We start from the raw sequence: 17,028 nt of genomic DNA, 5'->3' as shown, positions 1-17,028 counted from the left end.
GATTTGTTGACTATAACATTCATTTCCTTTTAGGAATCACATAACTTTTCAGCAAGAGGGGGTTCTCAGGTTGCCGCGCGCCTTTCTCAGGCTCCGAATAGGCTTGCTGGGCGCGACCAGGGTCCAGGGACCCCCCAACGTGTGAGCCCTCCTCAGGCACCTGCTCGAAAACCTGTCATTACACCAAACATAGAAACTCCTCATCCGCCTTGCTCTCTGGATTTATACACCAATGTTGGAAGCATTCCTGCCACAAGCTCAGCGCCCTCTACCACCTCCTCCATTCCCAGCACCCTGAGCAGCTGGAGAGCGACGGATTCTTCAGTGCTAATCTCAAACCCAAATCGTGTATCCATGATTGGTCAAAATGTAACACATCCAGGGTATCAGGGTGTCCGCCCTGGTGTTGGAACCCTTCCAAACCCACACAGAGGGGCACAATCTCAGATTCAGTCCACTCTTCCCCACACAGGACAAGGCAGACCTAACTACACCCCAGTGTCCTCTTCTCCCTCCACCCTAAACTCAGTGCATCAGAGATCAGGGGAAAGTGTCATCACCAGCAAGGCGTCTAACACTCTTCCTCAAGTCAGTTCACCTTTACACATAACGATCAACTCAGCCCTCAAGCCAATTTCTAGTAATTCATACAACTCGGCACCTATCCAGACTTCCTCATTAATTTCTCAGGCAAGTACTACTATTCCAGCCCCAGTCTACCCAAGGTCCTGTTTGCAGCCTGCTGCCTCAAGCTCTCAGTCCATTGCTGATGCTTTGAATAAACTTGATGCAGAGCTGCAAGGCCACATGCAAGCAGAGGAGAGGAGGAGAGACCAGGATGAAGAGAGGAAACGTAATGTAGAACAACGAGAAATGGAAACAAATCCACACGGTGAGTGTGCCATCAAGAGTCTGGAACGTTTGCTGTCATGTAGTCCAGCTGAGCCTCCACCTCCTCGTTTGTCTTCAGCCAACACACTCTCCTCCGTCTCGCCTCCTAGCCAGAATTCACCACCTTATCCCTGGTTGAGTCGAGGAGGAGTGCCCTCTCGTCTTTCTGGAACTGCACCCAACGTTATGGAACGGTCACAACCACCTCCTTTAACCCCCCAGACCGAATATGCCCGTGAGAAGCAAAGGCAGAGAGAGAAATGGAGGAGTGGAACACCATCTCAGAATCCCACTGGGAATCCCACATACCACCCAGAGTCGGGTCTCATCAGCCCCTCCGACAACCACAGCCACACCATGCAATTGAAACCTGACCCATCCAAAGATGTCACCTTGTTGAAAACCTCTCATAATGCTGAGATTATAGACGCTATTCCCAACCCTCCACCCCTGCGAGAGCCTCCCAAACTTTACCAGGCTTTCCCCAAGGAGGTTCGCTCTTCATGCACGACTACAAGCAGCCTTCAAAAACATATGCCCAGTACAGGACTTGGTAGTCTGGGTAGCAGTGCTAGAAGCTGCAGTGGTGACTCTGATGGTGCCCAATTTGAGGAGGAAACTTCTGAGCTCTTGCCTGATGGATTGGCTAACATTATGAAGATGCTGGATGAGTCCATCAAGAAAGAGGAGGAGTTGTATTCGGGACAGAGTGGAGAACGGGCAGTACCAGAATCTCTGTTTTCTACAAATGTGGCACCTGTGAAGAATTATTTATGTGCACCAGACCTGATGCCTGCCCTAAAGCAGTCTCCAACTGAGGATTATCAGCCAGACGGCCATGCGAGCCCACCTGTGTTGAGTCGGCAAGGTTCTCTGGCATCTCCTTGTAGTCGTACTTCTTCACTTGAGGAAGAAGAGGAGGTTCTTAAGGTCATTGCCAAGCCTGCCAGTTCCATTAGCATGCAATCTCAAGAAAGCAATCTTGCCACAACAGGAACCAACTACCGCCATAGTGACCTGGCCAAGCTGTATGGGCTTCCAGAGGTAGAGAAAAGTGAGTGTGAGGATGATGAAGAAGAAGTGGATCGGGAAGATGACACTCCATCCTGTTCACCACCACAGCGACCACACCTCCATCAGACAGGTGTGAACAGCATGTTTAAAAACCTTGCATCTGTACTTGAGAGCCAGAAGTACACCTACAGAGGTGGACCCTTTGGTCGTCCTCCTCCTTCTGCTCTTACGGGAGTCAAGTACTCTTCATCTCTTTCTCTGGAGCCTGACATTTGCAGACAACAACAAAGCACTTCTCCCACATTGGGTTCATCCAATCACCCAGGTTTTAGCAGTCCAACACAAACCCCTGCCATTAGTAACTCAGGTCAGCCTCGTCCTCTTTCACCTACAGACTGGGCATCAGAGAGGAAGAGGGGGGATACAATAAGCCAGTCAGATCTTTTGGGCAGTGATGATGAGGAAGAGATTTCAGAAGAATCTACAGGAGAAAAGGATTCTGGAACTGTGAAAAACTTGTTGGAAATGCGACCAAAGCTGACCACCATCTCCGAGTCTTCACTAGCAGAGTTAGGTCATAGCCTTGAGGTGCACAAACACATACTCCCTTATAAAGACCACTCAAAGACAGAGTCACAGGAGACATGCAAACCGGATAAAGAAAAGGACAGACACAGAGACAGAGATCGAGAGAGGAAACACAAACGCAGTAGCAAGAAACATGAGGACAGGAAAGAGAGAAAGAAAAAACACAGAGAAAGACACGACGATGCGTCTCTTTCCTCATCCTCATCTTCCAGCTCCAGTCGACGGCACAGGGACGGAAAGTCACACAAGGAAAAGAAGAGTAGGCAGGTACTGGGAAACCTGGACCTTCAAAGTAAGGAGTTTAGAGAGAAGGAACAAGAATGTGATGGAGACAAGAAGAGAAGAAAAGAGGAATGCAGCAGACCCCAGAGTGAAGAAGAAGAGTGGGCACGGAGTAAAGACAAGGGCACCAGCTCTGGACGTTCCTCTGATCTCCCATCAGCATCTTCAACATTATGTTCTGACGACTTTCAGAAACTGAAAGCACTGACAGATGGGCCACCCAAAGAACTGAAGATACGCCTCATAAAGGTGGAGAGTGGGGACAGAGAGACATTTATTGCTTCGGAGGTAGAGGAAAGGAGGATTCCTCTGGAGGAAATCACCATAAAGAACACAGCTAGTGAAATCATCAGAGCCTGCAAGTAAGCAATGTTTGGCTGCAGTTGAAATAAATTTTGACGTGATTAAACCATGAAAGCCTGTATCTAATACTAAATGTGGTGTTGTTTCAGGGGAGCTCGCGTGAAGGGGAAGTTTAAGGAATCGTACCTCCTACCAGCCTTTTCTGTTAAACCAGTTTTGACCACAGAACTGCCCATCCCTCGAGAGAAACTCAACCCCCCCACACCTAGCATCTATGTAAGTGTTATAGTAGCATTGTTAGCATATCCTGCCCCCTTGTGGTCTTTTTGTATATTACATGCACAATAACCTAAATGTTCAGGTGTATAAACGTTTGTCTTAATGGTTTTATGTTGTTGTTTCTCTGCAGTTGGAAAGTAAAAGAGATGCATTCTCTCCAGTCCTGCTGCAGTTCTGCACAGATTCTAAGAACCCCATTACTGTCATCCGGGGACTTGCTGGCTCCCTGAGATTAAGTAAGTTTATTATTATGTATTATAGATGGATGGACAGTTACTCAAGTCACACAACTTTAAATGTTGCTGTTTTGGAAACTAAGTTAAATTTTTCATTCTTTCGTAGATCTTGGTCTGTTTTCCACTAAATCTTTGGTGGAGGCAAATGCGGAGCATGCAGTAGAGGTCCGGACCCAGGTCCAGCAGCCAGCTGATGAGAACTGGGATCCCAGCGGCACTGGCCAGACCTGGCCCTGCGAAAGCAGCAGGTCGCATACAACAATTGCCAAGTATGCCCAGTACCAGGCCTCCAGCTTCCAAGAGAGCTTACAGGTTTGAACGCAAATATACACAAATTAAAACCAAGTTTCCAGAAGTGTATTGGTCCTTTTGCAAATGCTTTGTTATTCTTGTTTGTACAGTTCCTTCTGATATAAACTGAATGAATTGCCATTTAAATCATATACATCATGCATTCAACATATACCTATACCATTGTTTGCCATTACAGGATGAGAAGGGCAGTGATGACGAGGATGATGATGATGATGAAGATGAAAAATCAGCCACTAACTCTGAGAATACAACCAGTAACTTATCAGCTCCCAGCTCCAGGTAATTATTTGCAAGTTAGCACAGCACTTAATACTGCAATTTATCCATAAATCTGCCTTTTTAATTTATTCTTTCTTTTGTATATGTATGAATAAAGGTGTCTTTAAAATGTTGTTACTTATAATGATTTAATTTGTCTGTATAGTTTAGAGCAGAAAGCTGTGGGGAAGATAATAAAATTTGGCACCAACATTGACCTATCTGATGCCAAAAGGTAAGACTACTATACATAATTGCATAAATGTGTGCAACCTTATCATCTTGTTTGGATGATATACAAAACCTAAATATGTAAAACTTCAAGACATGGTTGTGAATATGGAAATATGATGCTGCCGATGTAATGTGCAAGCGTGTATACAAATCTCTGTTAACTAAGTTGTGTTGTGTCTTTTTCTTTAGATGGAAGCCTCAACTGCAGGAGCTGCAGAAGTTGCCGGCATTTATGCGCGTGTCATCCAGTGGGAATATGCTGAGTCATGTAGGCCACACCATTTTGGGAATGAACACAGTACAACTGTACATGAAAATCCCTGGCTGCCGCACACCAGGTTTGAAACGATCACAAATAGCTTTCTTAATTTGTGAGTTGTAGGATAGATAGTCTGCTTTGGCAAGTAGTTTTTTTTTTAACTGATGTTTAATGCTTGTATCATCAGGACACCAGGAGAACAATAACTTCTGTTCCGTAAACATCAATATCGGGCCTGGAGACTGTGAGTGGTTTGCGGTCCATGACAACTACTGGGAGGCCATAAGTGATTTCTGTGAAAAGTAAGAAATAATTAATTCACCAAAACACTGTCAAACAACACTAATAGCCATTATATTTTTGTTTAAATAAATGCTTTATTAACAAGATACGTATTTTTCTCTCAGGCATGGAGTCGACTACCTGACAGGATCATGGTGGCCGGTTCTGGATGACTTGTACCGCGCTAACATCCCTGTGTACCGGTTCATCCAAAGGCCAGGAGATCTGGTATGGATCAACGCAGGCACTGTGCACTGGGTTCAGGCCGTGGGCTGGTGCAACAACATTGCTTGGAATGTGGGACCTGTCAACTGTGAGTAACCTACACAATAACTTTACAAGAACTTCAGTTAAAAAGTGGTGGCTTTTAGATGCTTTAGTACCTGTAGCCGAAATTCATGATTTTTATTTGTCAGATGTTTGATATGTGTCAGGAATAGCCTACTTTAAGTTGAAAATGTCATCAGGTTATCAGTCATGATAATTACTAGTGCTATCAAGATTAGCATGTTAATGCAGGCAATTATTCCAGAACAACAGTAAACCGCGGTCAGATTAGATGATTGAATGTGAAATTATTGCAATATAAAAGTATATTTAAAAACTTGGGTGGGATTTATCACGATTAATCACAATTAATTTGTTTGTTTGTTTTTTAATCGCTTGACAACACTAATAATTACATAAACAGTTGCAACCAAATGTGTTAAACTAAAATCCTGGGCACAGAAATATAATATATATCTATTTTTGTTTTTGTAATTGTAGCTTATCAGTACCAGTTGGCTTTAGAGAGATTCGAGTGGAACGAAGTGAAGAAAGCCAAATCCATTGTTCCCATGATTCACGTATCCTGGAACGTGGCACGCAACGTCAAAGTCTCTGACCCAGACACTTACAAGATGATCAAGTGAGTATGCAGCAGCATTATGGACTCATTCTTTCATCTTACATCCCAGTTAAGTAACATGGACATTTAATACATTTGCCCTTCCTCCTTTTCAGACACTGTCTCCTCCAGTCTATTAAGCACATTCAGATTCTGAGGGACCAGCTGGTGGCAGCAGGAAAGAAAATCTCCTATCAAAGCAGAGTGAAGGATGAGCCGGCCTACTATTGTAACGAGTGTGATGTGAGTAGATTATACTTCATTATTTGTATAGGCAGGTTATTAAAACGTTTTAACTGTAATCTCATAATCTTAGATTTGAGAATAATCTCGTTATGGCTAAGAATTTATTTTGACATTTCGATTTTAAAGTTATAATACAAAACAGTATAATATAACTTATGTTAATGAGTTGGCGTCAAATTCAACCTTTAGAACTCTTTGTGAATGAAAGATTGGACGCCACAAACGTTTTTTGTAGAGTAGGTGGTGGAATTTTCACAAAGAAAACAATATAATTTAATTAAACCAATATCTCATTGTAATCGAAAAGACAATTGATTCACATGAATAAATCAATCTGTCCTGCCACATTATTGAAAGACACATTGTTTGTATTTTGCTATAAAACTGACAGATTTTAAAAGCTGAGAATTTTTTTATTAAAGTATCAAAAGCACAAAGTTTATTGCTATTACTGGGTGGCTGGCACACTAGAAATTGGCCTAATGAATGCAATCGATGATGTAAAATATGATTTCCAAGCATACTGTCCCTGCGAGTATGGTATGATTTCTGCTAATAATCTCATATATATATATTCAAATATTTCGAGAATAAAGATGGAATATTTTAAGAATAAAGTTTTATTCTCGACTTTATTTTAATGATTTTGACTTCATTCTAGTAATTTTGACTTATTTTCTCAAAAGTTTTCAACTTTATACTTATTATTATGACTTTATTCTCAAAATATTTACAGAATAAAGTTTTATTCTCAACTTTATTTTCATAATTTAGAATTTATTCTTTTTAACTTTATTCTGGTAACATTTCAACTTTATTCTGGTAACATTTCAACTTAATTCTTGAAACATTTTGACTTTATTCTCAAACCATTTTGGCTATATTGTGGTAACATTTCAACTTAATTCTGGTAACTTTTCAACTTAATTCTTGAAACATTTAGACTATATTCTGGTAACATTTTGACTTTATTCTGGTAACTTTTCAACTTAATTCTTGAAACATTTAGACTATATTCTGGTAACATTTCGACTTTATTCTGGTAACATTTCAACTTTATTCTTGAACCATTTCGACTATATTCTGGTAACATTTCGACTTTATTCTTGAACCATTTAGACTATATTCTGGTAACATTTCAACTTTATTCTGGTAACATTTCAACTTTATTCTGGTAACATTTCGACTTTATTCTTGAACCATTTAGACTATATTCTGGTAACATTTCGACTTTATTCTGGTAACATTTCAACTTTATTCTTGAACCATTTCGACTATATTCTGGTAACATTTCAACTTAATTCTTGAAACATTTTGACTTTATTCTCAAACCATTTTGGCTATATTGTGGTAACATTTCAACTTAATTCTGGTAACTTTTCAACTTAATTCTTGAAACATTTAGACTATATTCTGGTAACATTTTGACTTTATTCTGGTAACTTTTCAACTTAATTCTTGAAACATTTAGACTATATTCTGGTAACATTTCGACTTTATTCTGGTAACATTTCAACTTTATTCTTGAACCATTTCGACTATATTCTGGTAACATTTCGACTTTATTTTGGTAACATTTCAACTTTATTCTTGAACCATTTCGACTATATTCTGGTAACATTTCGACTTTATTCTGGTAACATTTCAACTTTATTCTTGAACCATTTCGACTATATTCTGGTAACATTTCGACTTTATTCTGGTAACATTTCAACTTAATTCTCGAAACATTTAGACTTTATTCTGGTAACATTTCAACTTAATTCTTGAAACATTTAGACTATATTCTGGTAACATTTCAACTTTATTCTGGTAACTTTTCAACTTAATTCTCGAAACATTTAGACTTTATTCTGGTAACATTTCAACTTTATTCTTGAAACATTTAGACTATATTCTGGTAACATTTCGACTTTATTCTGGTAACATTTCGACTTTATTCTCAAACCATTTTGGCTATATTGTGGTAACATTTCAACTTTATTCTTGAACCATTTCGACTATATTCTGGTAACATTTCGACTTAATTCTGGTAACTTTTCAACTTAATTCTTGAAACATTTAGACTATATTCTTGAAACATTTAGACTTTATTCTGGTAACATTTCAACTTTATTCTGGTAACATTTCGACTTTATTCTGGTAACATTTCGACTTTATTCTGGTAACATTTCGACTTTATTCTGGTAACATTTCGACTTTATTCTCAAACCATTTTGGCTATATTGTGGTAACATTTCAACTTTATTCTGGTAACTTTTCAACTTAATTCTCGAAACATTTCGACTTTATTTTCAAACCATTTTGGCTATATTGTGGTAACATTTCAACTTTATTCTTGAACCATTTCGACTATATTCTGGTAACATTTCGACTTAATTCTGGTAACTTTTCGACTTAATTCTGGTAACTTTTCAACTTAATTCTTGAAACATTTAGACTATATTCTGGTAACATTTTGACTTTATTCTGGTAACATTTCAACTTTATTCTTGAACCATTTCGACTATATTCTGGTAACATTTTGACTTTATTCTGGTAACATTTCAACTTTATTCTTGAACCATTTCGACTATATTCTGGTAACATTTCGACTTTATTCTGGTAACATTTTGACTTTATTCTGGTAACATTTCAACTTAATTCTCGAAACATTTAGACTATATTCTGGTAACATTTCAACTTTATTCTGGTAACATTTCAACTTTATTCTTGAACCATTTCGACTTTATTCTGGTAACATTTCAACTTTATTCTGGTAACATTTCGACTTTATTCTGGTAACATTTCAACTTTATTCTGGTAACATTTCAACTTTATTCTGGTAACATTTCGACTTTATTCTGGTAACATTTCAACTTTATTCTGGTAACATTTCAACTTTATTCTTGAACCATTTCGACTTTATTCTGGTAACATTTCAACTTTATTCTGGTAACATTTCGACTTTATTCTGGTAACATTTCGACTTTATTCTGGTAACATTTCGACTTTATTCTGGTAACTTTTCAACTTAATTCTCGAAACATTTAGACTTTATTCTGGTAACATTTCAACTTTATTCTTGAAACATTTAGACTATATTCTGGTAACATTTCGACTTTATTCTCAAACCATTTTGGCTATATTGTGGTAACATTTCAACTTTATTCTGGTAACATTTCAACTTTATTCTTGAACCATTTCGACTATATTCTGGTAACATTTCGACTTTATTCTGGTAACATTTCAACTTTATTCTGGTAACATTTCGACTTTATTCTGGTAACATTTCGACTTTATTCTGGTAACATTTCGACTTTATTCTGGTAACATTTCGACTTTATTCTTGAACCATTTCGACTATATTCTGGTAACATTTCGACTTTATTCTGGTAACATTTCAACTTTATTCTGGTAACATTTCGACTTTATTCTGGTAACATTTCGACTTTATTCTGGTAACATTTCGACTTTATTCTGGTAACTTTTCAACTTAATTCTCGAAACATTTAGACTTTATTCTGGTAACATTTCGACTTTATTCTGGTAACATTTCGACTTTATTCTGGTAACATTTCGACTTTATTCTGGTAACATTTCGACTTTATTCTGGTAACATTTCGACTTTATTCTGGTAACTTTTCAACTTAATTCTCGAAACATTTAGACTTTATTCTGGTAACATTTCGACTTTATTCTGGTAACATTTCGACTTTATTCTGGTAACATTTCGACTTTATTCTGGTAACATTTCGACTTTATTCTGGTAACATTTCGACTTTATTCTGGTAACATTTCGACTTTATTCTGGTAACATTTCGACTTTATTCTGGTAACATTTCAACTTTATTCTGGTAACTTTTCAACTTAATTCTCGAAACATTTAGACTTTATTCTGGTAACATTTCAACTTTATTCTTGAAACATTTAGACTATATTCTGGTAACATTTCGACTTTATTCTCAAACCATTTTGGCTATATTGTGGTAACATTTCAACTTTATTCTGGTAACTTTTCAACTTAATTCTCGAAACATTTAGACTTTATTCTGGTAACATTTCAACTTAATTCTCGAAACATTTAGACTTTATTCTGGTTACATTTCAACTTTTTTCTGGTAACATTTCAACTTTATTCTTGAACCATTTCGACTATATTCTGGTAACATTTCGACTTTATTCTGGTAACATTTCGACTTTATTCTGGTAACATTTCGACTTTATTCTGGTAACTTTTCAACTTAATTCTCGAAACATTTAGACTTTATTCTGGTAACATTTCAACTTTATTCTTGAAACATTTAGACTATATTCTGGTAACATTTCGACTTTATTCTCAAACCATTTTGGCTATATTGTGGTAACATTTCAACTTTATTCTGGTAACATTTCAACTTTATTCTTGAACCATTTCGACTATATTCTGGTAACATTTCGACTTTATTCTGGTAACATTTCAACTTTATTCTGGTAACATTTCGACTTTATTCTGGTAACATTTCGACTTTATTCTGGTAACATTTCAACTTTATTCTGGTAACATTTCGACTTTATTCTTGAACCATTTCGACTATATTCTGGTAACATTTCGACTTTATTCTGGTAACATTTCAACTTTATTCTGGTAACATTTCGACTTTATTCTGGTAACATTTCAACTTTATTCTGGTAACATTTCGACTTTATTCTGGTAACATTTCGACTTTATTCTGGTAACATTTCGACTTTATTCTGGTAACTTTTCAACTTAATTCTCGAAACATTTCGACTTTATTCTGGTAACATTTCGACTTTATTCTGGTAACATTTCGACTTTATTCTGGTAACTTTTCAACTTAATTCTCGAAACATTTCGACTTTATTCTGGTAACATTTAGACTTTATTCTGGTAACATTTCGACTTTATTCTGGTAACATTTCGACTTTATTCTGGTAACATTTCGACTTTATTCTGGTAACATTTCGACTTTATTCTGGTAACTTTTCAACTTAATTCTCGAAACATTTAGACTTTATTCTGGTAACATTTCGACTTTATTCTGGTAACATTTCGACTTTATTCTGGTAACATTTCGACTTTATTCTGGTAACATTTCGACTTTATTCTGGTAACATTTCGACTTTATTCTGGTAACATTTCAACTTTATTCTGGTAACTTTTCAACTTAATTCTCGAAACATTTAGACTTTATTCTGGTAACATTTCAACTTTATTCTTGAAACATTTAGACTATATTCTGGTAACATTTCGACTTTATTCTCAAACCATTTTGGCTATATTGTGGTAACATTTCAACTTTATTCTGGTAACTTTTCAACTTAATTCTCGAAACATTTAGACTTTATTCTGGTAACATTTCAACTTTATTCTTGAACCATTTCGACTATATTCTGGTAACATTTAGACTTTATTCTGGTAACTTTTCAACTTAATTCTTGAAACATTTAGACTATATTCTGGTAACATTTCAACTTTATTCTTGAACCATTTCGACTTTATTCTGGTAACATTTTGACTTTATTCTGGTAACATTTCGACTTTATTCTGGTAACATTTCGACTTTATTCTGGTAACATTTCAACTTTATTCTGTTAACATTTCGACTTTATTCTCAAACCATTTTGGCTATATTCTGGTAACATTTCAACTTTATTCTGGTAACATTTCAACTTAATTCTGGTAACATTTCAACTTAATTCTGGTAACATTTCAACTTTATTCTGGTAACATTTCAACTTTATTCTGGTAACATTTCAACTTAATTCTGGTAACATTTCAACTTAATTCTCAAACCATTTCGACTATATTCTGGTAACATTTCGAAAGATTTATTCTTAACTTTATTCTTGTAACTTTTACTTCTCCAAAGACCTGCAGAATTCTATTCCAAAAAGAATAAAATTAACATACAGCTGTGTCATCTCATTAGTTATTTAAAAATTTTAAAGGTGCAGTGCATAATTGTTTGTGCAGTGTTTTTTTTAAAGCTTGTGTTTGTTGTTCTTTGCAGGTGGAGGTGTTCGACCTGCTGTTTGTGACCAGTGAGAATGGCAGTCGGAAGATGTACGTGGTGCACTGTGAGGACTGTGCACGACAACGCAACCCAAACCTCTCCAATGTAGTAGTGCTGGAGCAATATCGCATGGAGGAGCTCATGAACGTGTACGACTCTTTCACCCTGGTGAGTGCTCCCACACGTTTCATCAAAGTGAACAAAGAAGAGCAAAGCTTCAAAAAAGATCTAACATCTATCATTCCTATGTGTGTTTTCTCAGGCTACAAGTTCCAGCTCCAGATGAGGACGTCTCATCCCTTTCCCTCACACAGCCATAACCAAAACTCCTGCTCGCAGGACAAGATCTTTTATTTTAGTCCAGAGACTTAAAACATTTACCGTTGGGAAAAAAAAAAGAAATTACTTACTACTGTTAATATTTGTTGAACAGCCAATCGAGAACCAGTTTACTCAGCATTGTTTACAGAACCAATCAGCCAATAAGACTCCAGTTTACTTCTGTCGGTCTTGCGTACCAACCTCTGAATGGCTCTGCGGGACTTCAAATGGAACGAAGTTTGGTGCTGTCACGGCTTGCGGCGGCAGAGTTGCCGAGATCCTGTCCGTTTGGGTTTTTGTTCTTGGTTTATGTTGCTTTTTTTTTTTTTTTTTTTTTTTTTTTTTTTTTTTTGGAATACTGAAATGTGTAAATGCTCTTTGTATTTTTCGTGGGTGCTTTTTGTTTTCTTCAATAATTTATTATTTTTAAACCTAGAACAGCCTAGATATATACCACATTGGCCTTGTGACTTGTATTTAGTGAAGAGATAAAAATTAATAATACTAATAATAGAGCTATGGACATTTTTCTAAAGCATTAAGAATTAAAAGAAATACAGTTGTTCAGAATGCTTCAAAACATACGGGTTTTAAAAGACTTTTTCAGTTTTAGTATGGAATGTTGTGTTTATATCATCAGGACAAGAATTTTAGGATTGCAATCATTTCTCCTGCATTTTGTGAGTATAATTGTTCAGTTGCATCTGTTTTGTTCAGTGAATTGTTGCTCACCTCTATACAGATCTATTCGCTTTGATTTTCTTTTCTTTTTTTTATTTAAAATGTTCTTCTATTTATTGGATATAAAATGTTCTCCCCTGCCTCAATCAGAGATGTATTAAGGTTTCTATTGTTAGTCTAAATCCTTTGTAAGATTTCAAGGGTGCTGATTCTTTTTTTTTTTTCTTCTTCTTTTTTTTTAAGTTTTGAGTTTTGGTGCTTGCCCCTTTAAATCTCTTTCCTGTCTATATATATTAAATCTCTCATAACTGACTCCTTGTCCATGTAGATTGTAGAGCACAGAGGGTAGGGTTTGACGAATCAGAAGTTGTCTGTTCTACACAAATGTTTTAAAAAGACAGTTTTCCCCACACATGTTAATATGTGATTTATATGTGATCACTGCTATGTATTTGAACACCTGCTCACCTGCCAGTTTACTTTGAGAAAAAAGAGAAAGATTAAATCCAGGGGCCATGTTCGTATGAGTTCTCAGATTAGACCTGTGCTCTCTGAGTCTTTTCTGTTTTGTTTTTGACTAAAATGGTGACTTGGACTGATGTCAGTAACTCTGAGCCTAGATTAGCAGCTACTCTCATGAATTTAGGTGATTCATGAATTGGGGCTACAAACAGTTTTTGATACACATTTAGTGGTGCTTTTGTCCTGTTGTAAATGCTGTTTGAGGACACGTTCGCCGTGCTGACTACAGCAGGCATAAACTTTCTATATACACAGTATACAGTAATTGGCTGCAGTGGGTTGTCATACACCTCAACTGTGTGGCGAAAAATCACATTGAACTGTAAATTGCAGCATTTTACTGGAACGAGTAACAGTGTGAAAGGGGATTTAATGCATTATTGTTTTTTTGATTTATATACTGTAATTTTTTACAGCTTTAGAGGCGTTAGCGTGAAATAATTCATGTATTATCAGGAAAATGGTTTTGATTATGATATAGATGGTGCTGAGTTCTTCTTGAGCTACTCTCAATTTTTTTTAAAGAAATATTTTTCCTGTTGCAATATACACACTTCCCTCTTTCTCTTATTTTATTTTTGTGGTTATTTAAAATCTGCACTGTTTTGGAATTCACACACGAAGCAAACTGAGCCAGACATGTCTTAAACACTTTGTGAATTCGTGTGACATTGATATGATTACTCTGAATAATATTAAATGCTTTTGATAAACTTTGATCTGTGCCATGTCTTTGTATTCATTCAAAGCATAAGGTTTCAAAAGCTTAAAAGAATTATTTCACTTCCAGAATGGAAATGTCCACTAGCTCGGATTCACGCATTACGTAGTCACGTTGGAAAGATCACACATAGGCAGAAGTGTACAGCCCATTGAAACTGCAATTTGGACCTTTAACCTGCTGATCCCAATTGACGTCCACTATATAGAAAAAAATCCTGGAATAATCCCCAGCATTTCCTGCTGATTAATATCTGACATGTTAAGGACTAAAAGAATGAAATTGTGGTTTTAGTTAAACTTTTAAATTAAACTTTTTTTTTTTACAAAAATAAAGAGACCACAGATTCACTATTTGTGTATTTTTACTTTAGTCCTGCAGAAATGTAAAAACTGAGATTTGTTATTAAATTGTTATCAGAAAAACATGAGCAGTAGGTAGATGTTTGTTTTATAACAAGTTGTGTGTAAAATCCGTTTTAAACCAATACCATTTTGTCCATTACGGGGTTGAGAAAAAAGGTTCCAAATCTGAAAAAAATAAATAATAAAAGGTCATTAATGCCTGAGGTGGGAAAATATGATATTTTGAAGGTTTGATATGTGCCTAATTATGTGGGGTATTTACAAAATGAATCATTATGTAATGGAAAAAATATATATATATTTCAAGTTGTAATGTTACTGAATGCCAGGAATGACCCACATGTATATAAGAGACATACCATTTCTCAAAATATTAAACTCTTTAAAAAATTAAATTTAGCAAATGTTTTCCTTTGCAAGACACTATCGTGGTCTTGTCATCATACCACAATTTCATCAACACGTACCAGGCACACTGTGTTATCTGCAGTTGAGTATTTATCTTTGTTTATTCATCTCATGTTTTGGTGTAAGCTTCATCCATATCAAAGTTCTTTCCTGTTCTCCTCTGCTGACGCAGGTTCAGAAGAACCAGAGCTTGTTTACATTTGTGATCAGCTCTATCACTAAACTTGGATACATGTTTGGCACAAGAGCGGTCGCTTTATGAAACATCTTATAAGCGTTCCATAGTAACACACCCATGTGAGCCGGACATCACGGCTCCGGTGGTTGAAATGATGGTCAGATGTATCAAGCGGCCTCGTGCATCCACCACCACAAGTTCATTCCAACTGGCAAAAACAAAAATTTAATTCATGTTCAGTGATTGCAGAAATGTACTCCCATCATAATACTTCCAGACAATTTTATCTAAAGTGACTTAGGAGTAGCAACACAAACCACTCTGGACCTTAAGCAAAGAGTTCAAGAAGGACAGTGGAGGTTCATTCAGAGGTCAATGTTGCACAGGCCTGCGGATTTCCTACTTCCTGTAAGTACAGGAAGCGTTTTTATCCTTCCTTTATCACATTGCTCAGTTTTGCTGTATTCAGAAGGCCAAATCCAAGTCCATCACTGCAGTGAACTCAAAATAGCACTTGCCACAAACCAGAGGTGGGTTAATGCAAATGACTAAAAGACATGTTTAGCCTAAAAAAAATAAATATGCCGAGGTTGTAACTATACAGAATGAGGATAAAAAACTCAACAAGTGATATTTGGGATGTAATTCACACAACAGCATTCAGGAAGGGGGCACAGCACCTACTAGCTGGCCTCCGTTACACAAGATGTTCATGTCTTTCTTTCTTCAGTCGAAAAGAAATTAAGGTTTTTAAGAAAAACACTCCAGGATTTTTCTCCATATAGTGGACTTCAATGGGACTCAGTGGGTAAGGTCCAAATTGGAGTTTCAGTGCTTCAGAGCTTCAAAGGCCTCAATCCCAATGAGAAGGAACACTCCACTTTTTTTGGAAATAGGCTCATTCTCCAACTCCCCACGAGTTAAGTTGAGTTTTATCATTTTGAAATCCATTCATCCGTTCTCCTATTCTGGCGATATCACTTTTAGCATAGCTTAGCACAGATCATTGAATCCTATTAGACCAATAGCATCACGTTCAAAAATCGCAGCTTTACATTTTCCGCCGGTATTAGTACACAGTATAACTGCTGAAGAGTCAAGTTTTAAATAGGACAAATATCGAAACTCGTTGGTCATGTTTGAACACAATGCTATTGGTTCAAATAGGATTCAAAGATCTATGCTAAGCTATGCTAAAAGTGATTTTGCCAGAACAGGAGAACGGCTGAATGGATTTCAAAACGGTAAAAATCTATTTATTAACTGGGGGTGGTTGGAGAAATAGCCTATTCCCAAAAAAGTGGGTTTTGTCTAACAAAATGATCTGATATTTTCTAAAAATAAAAATAAAAATAACACTTTAATTTTACTTTTTAAACACAAATGCTCATCTTACAAGTTCTGCATTCTTCATGCATTGCATAATCACGTTGCAAAAGGTCACGTACGTTTAGTTTTTAGTCTGTGTAGGTCGGTTAAAAAAGGTAGGTTAGGGAAAACATCTCATTTTCTCCTCCAACTTCAAAATCATCCAACATTTTTTTTGTAAAATTTGACTTTTCTTTGTAAACACTGGCTTGGTACTTCCAGCTGCGTCACGAATATAATGCATGAAGTTGAGCTAGTGCAAGACAAGCATGTGTGTTTAAACAGTATATAAATTTGTATTTTCTCTTAGAAAATCACTGATCGTTTGGCTAGATAAGACCATTATTTCTCAGCTGGGATTGTGTAGAGCCCTTTGAAGTTAAATTAAAACT

At 36.5% G+C, this 17,028-nt stretch overlaps 1 protein-coding gene across 1 annotated transcript in view; it reads left to right on the top strand.

Annotated features, from left to right (window-relative positions):
* The window catches only part of kdm6ba (lysine (K)-specific demethylase 6B, a), a 29,153-nt gene extending 14,840 nt beyond the window's left edge, over positions 1–14,313 (top strand). The window contains exons 10-22 of the mRNA XM_073836329.1: positions 34–3,137; positions 3,228–3,354; positions 3,488–3,593; positions 3,700–3,905; positions 4,084–4,187; positions 4,333–4,401; positions 4,590–4,738; positions 4,847–4,961; positions 5,067–5,254; positions 5,710–5,851; positions 5,947–6,073; positions 12,070–12,240; positions 12,335–14,313. Of these exons, the coding sequence (XP_073692430.1) occupies positions 34–3,137; positions 3,228–3,354; positions 3,488–3,593; positions 3,700–3,905; positions 4,084–4,187; positions 4,333–4,401; positions 4,590–4,738; positions 4,847–4,961; positions 5,067–5,254; positions 5,710–5,851; positions 5,947–6,073; positions 12,070–12,240; positions 12,335–12,358 (4,632 nt within the window). The 3' untranslated portion in view covers positions 12,359–14,313. The remainder of the gene's footprint in view (positions 1–33; positions 3,138–3,227; positions 3,355–3,487; positions 3,594–3,699; positions 3,906–4,083; positions 4,188–4,332; positions 4,402–4,589; positions 4,739–4,846; positions 4,962–5,066; positions 5,255–5,709; positions 5,852–5,946; positions 6,074–12,069; positions 12,241–12,334) is intronic.
* The last annotated feature ends 2,715 nt before the right edge of the window (positions 14,314–17,028 follow it).

This window comes from Garra rufa, chromosome 3, assembly GCF_049309525.1.
Source record: "Garra rufa chromosome 3, GarRuf1.0, whole genome shotgun sequence".
Taxonomy (NCBI): domain Eukaryota; kingdom Metazoa; phylum Chordata; class Actinopteri; order Cypriniformes; family Cyprinidae; genus Garra; species Garra rufa.
Note: the sequence above shows the minus strand (reverse complement) of the source record. Positions and strands in the feature narration are given on the sequence as shown.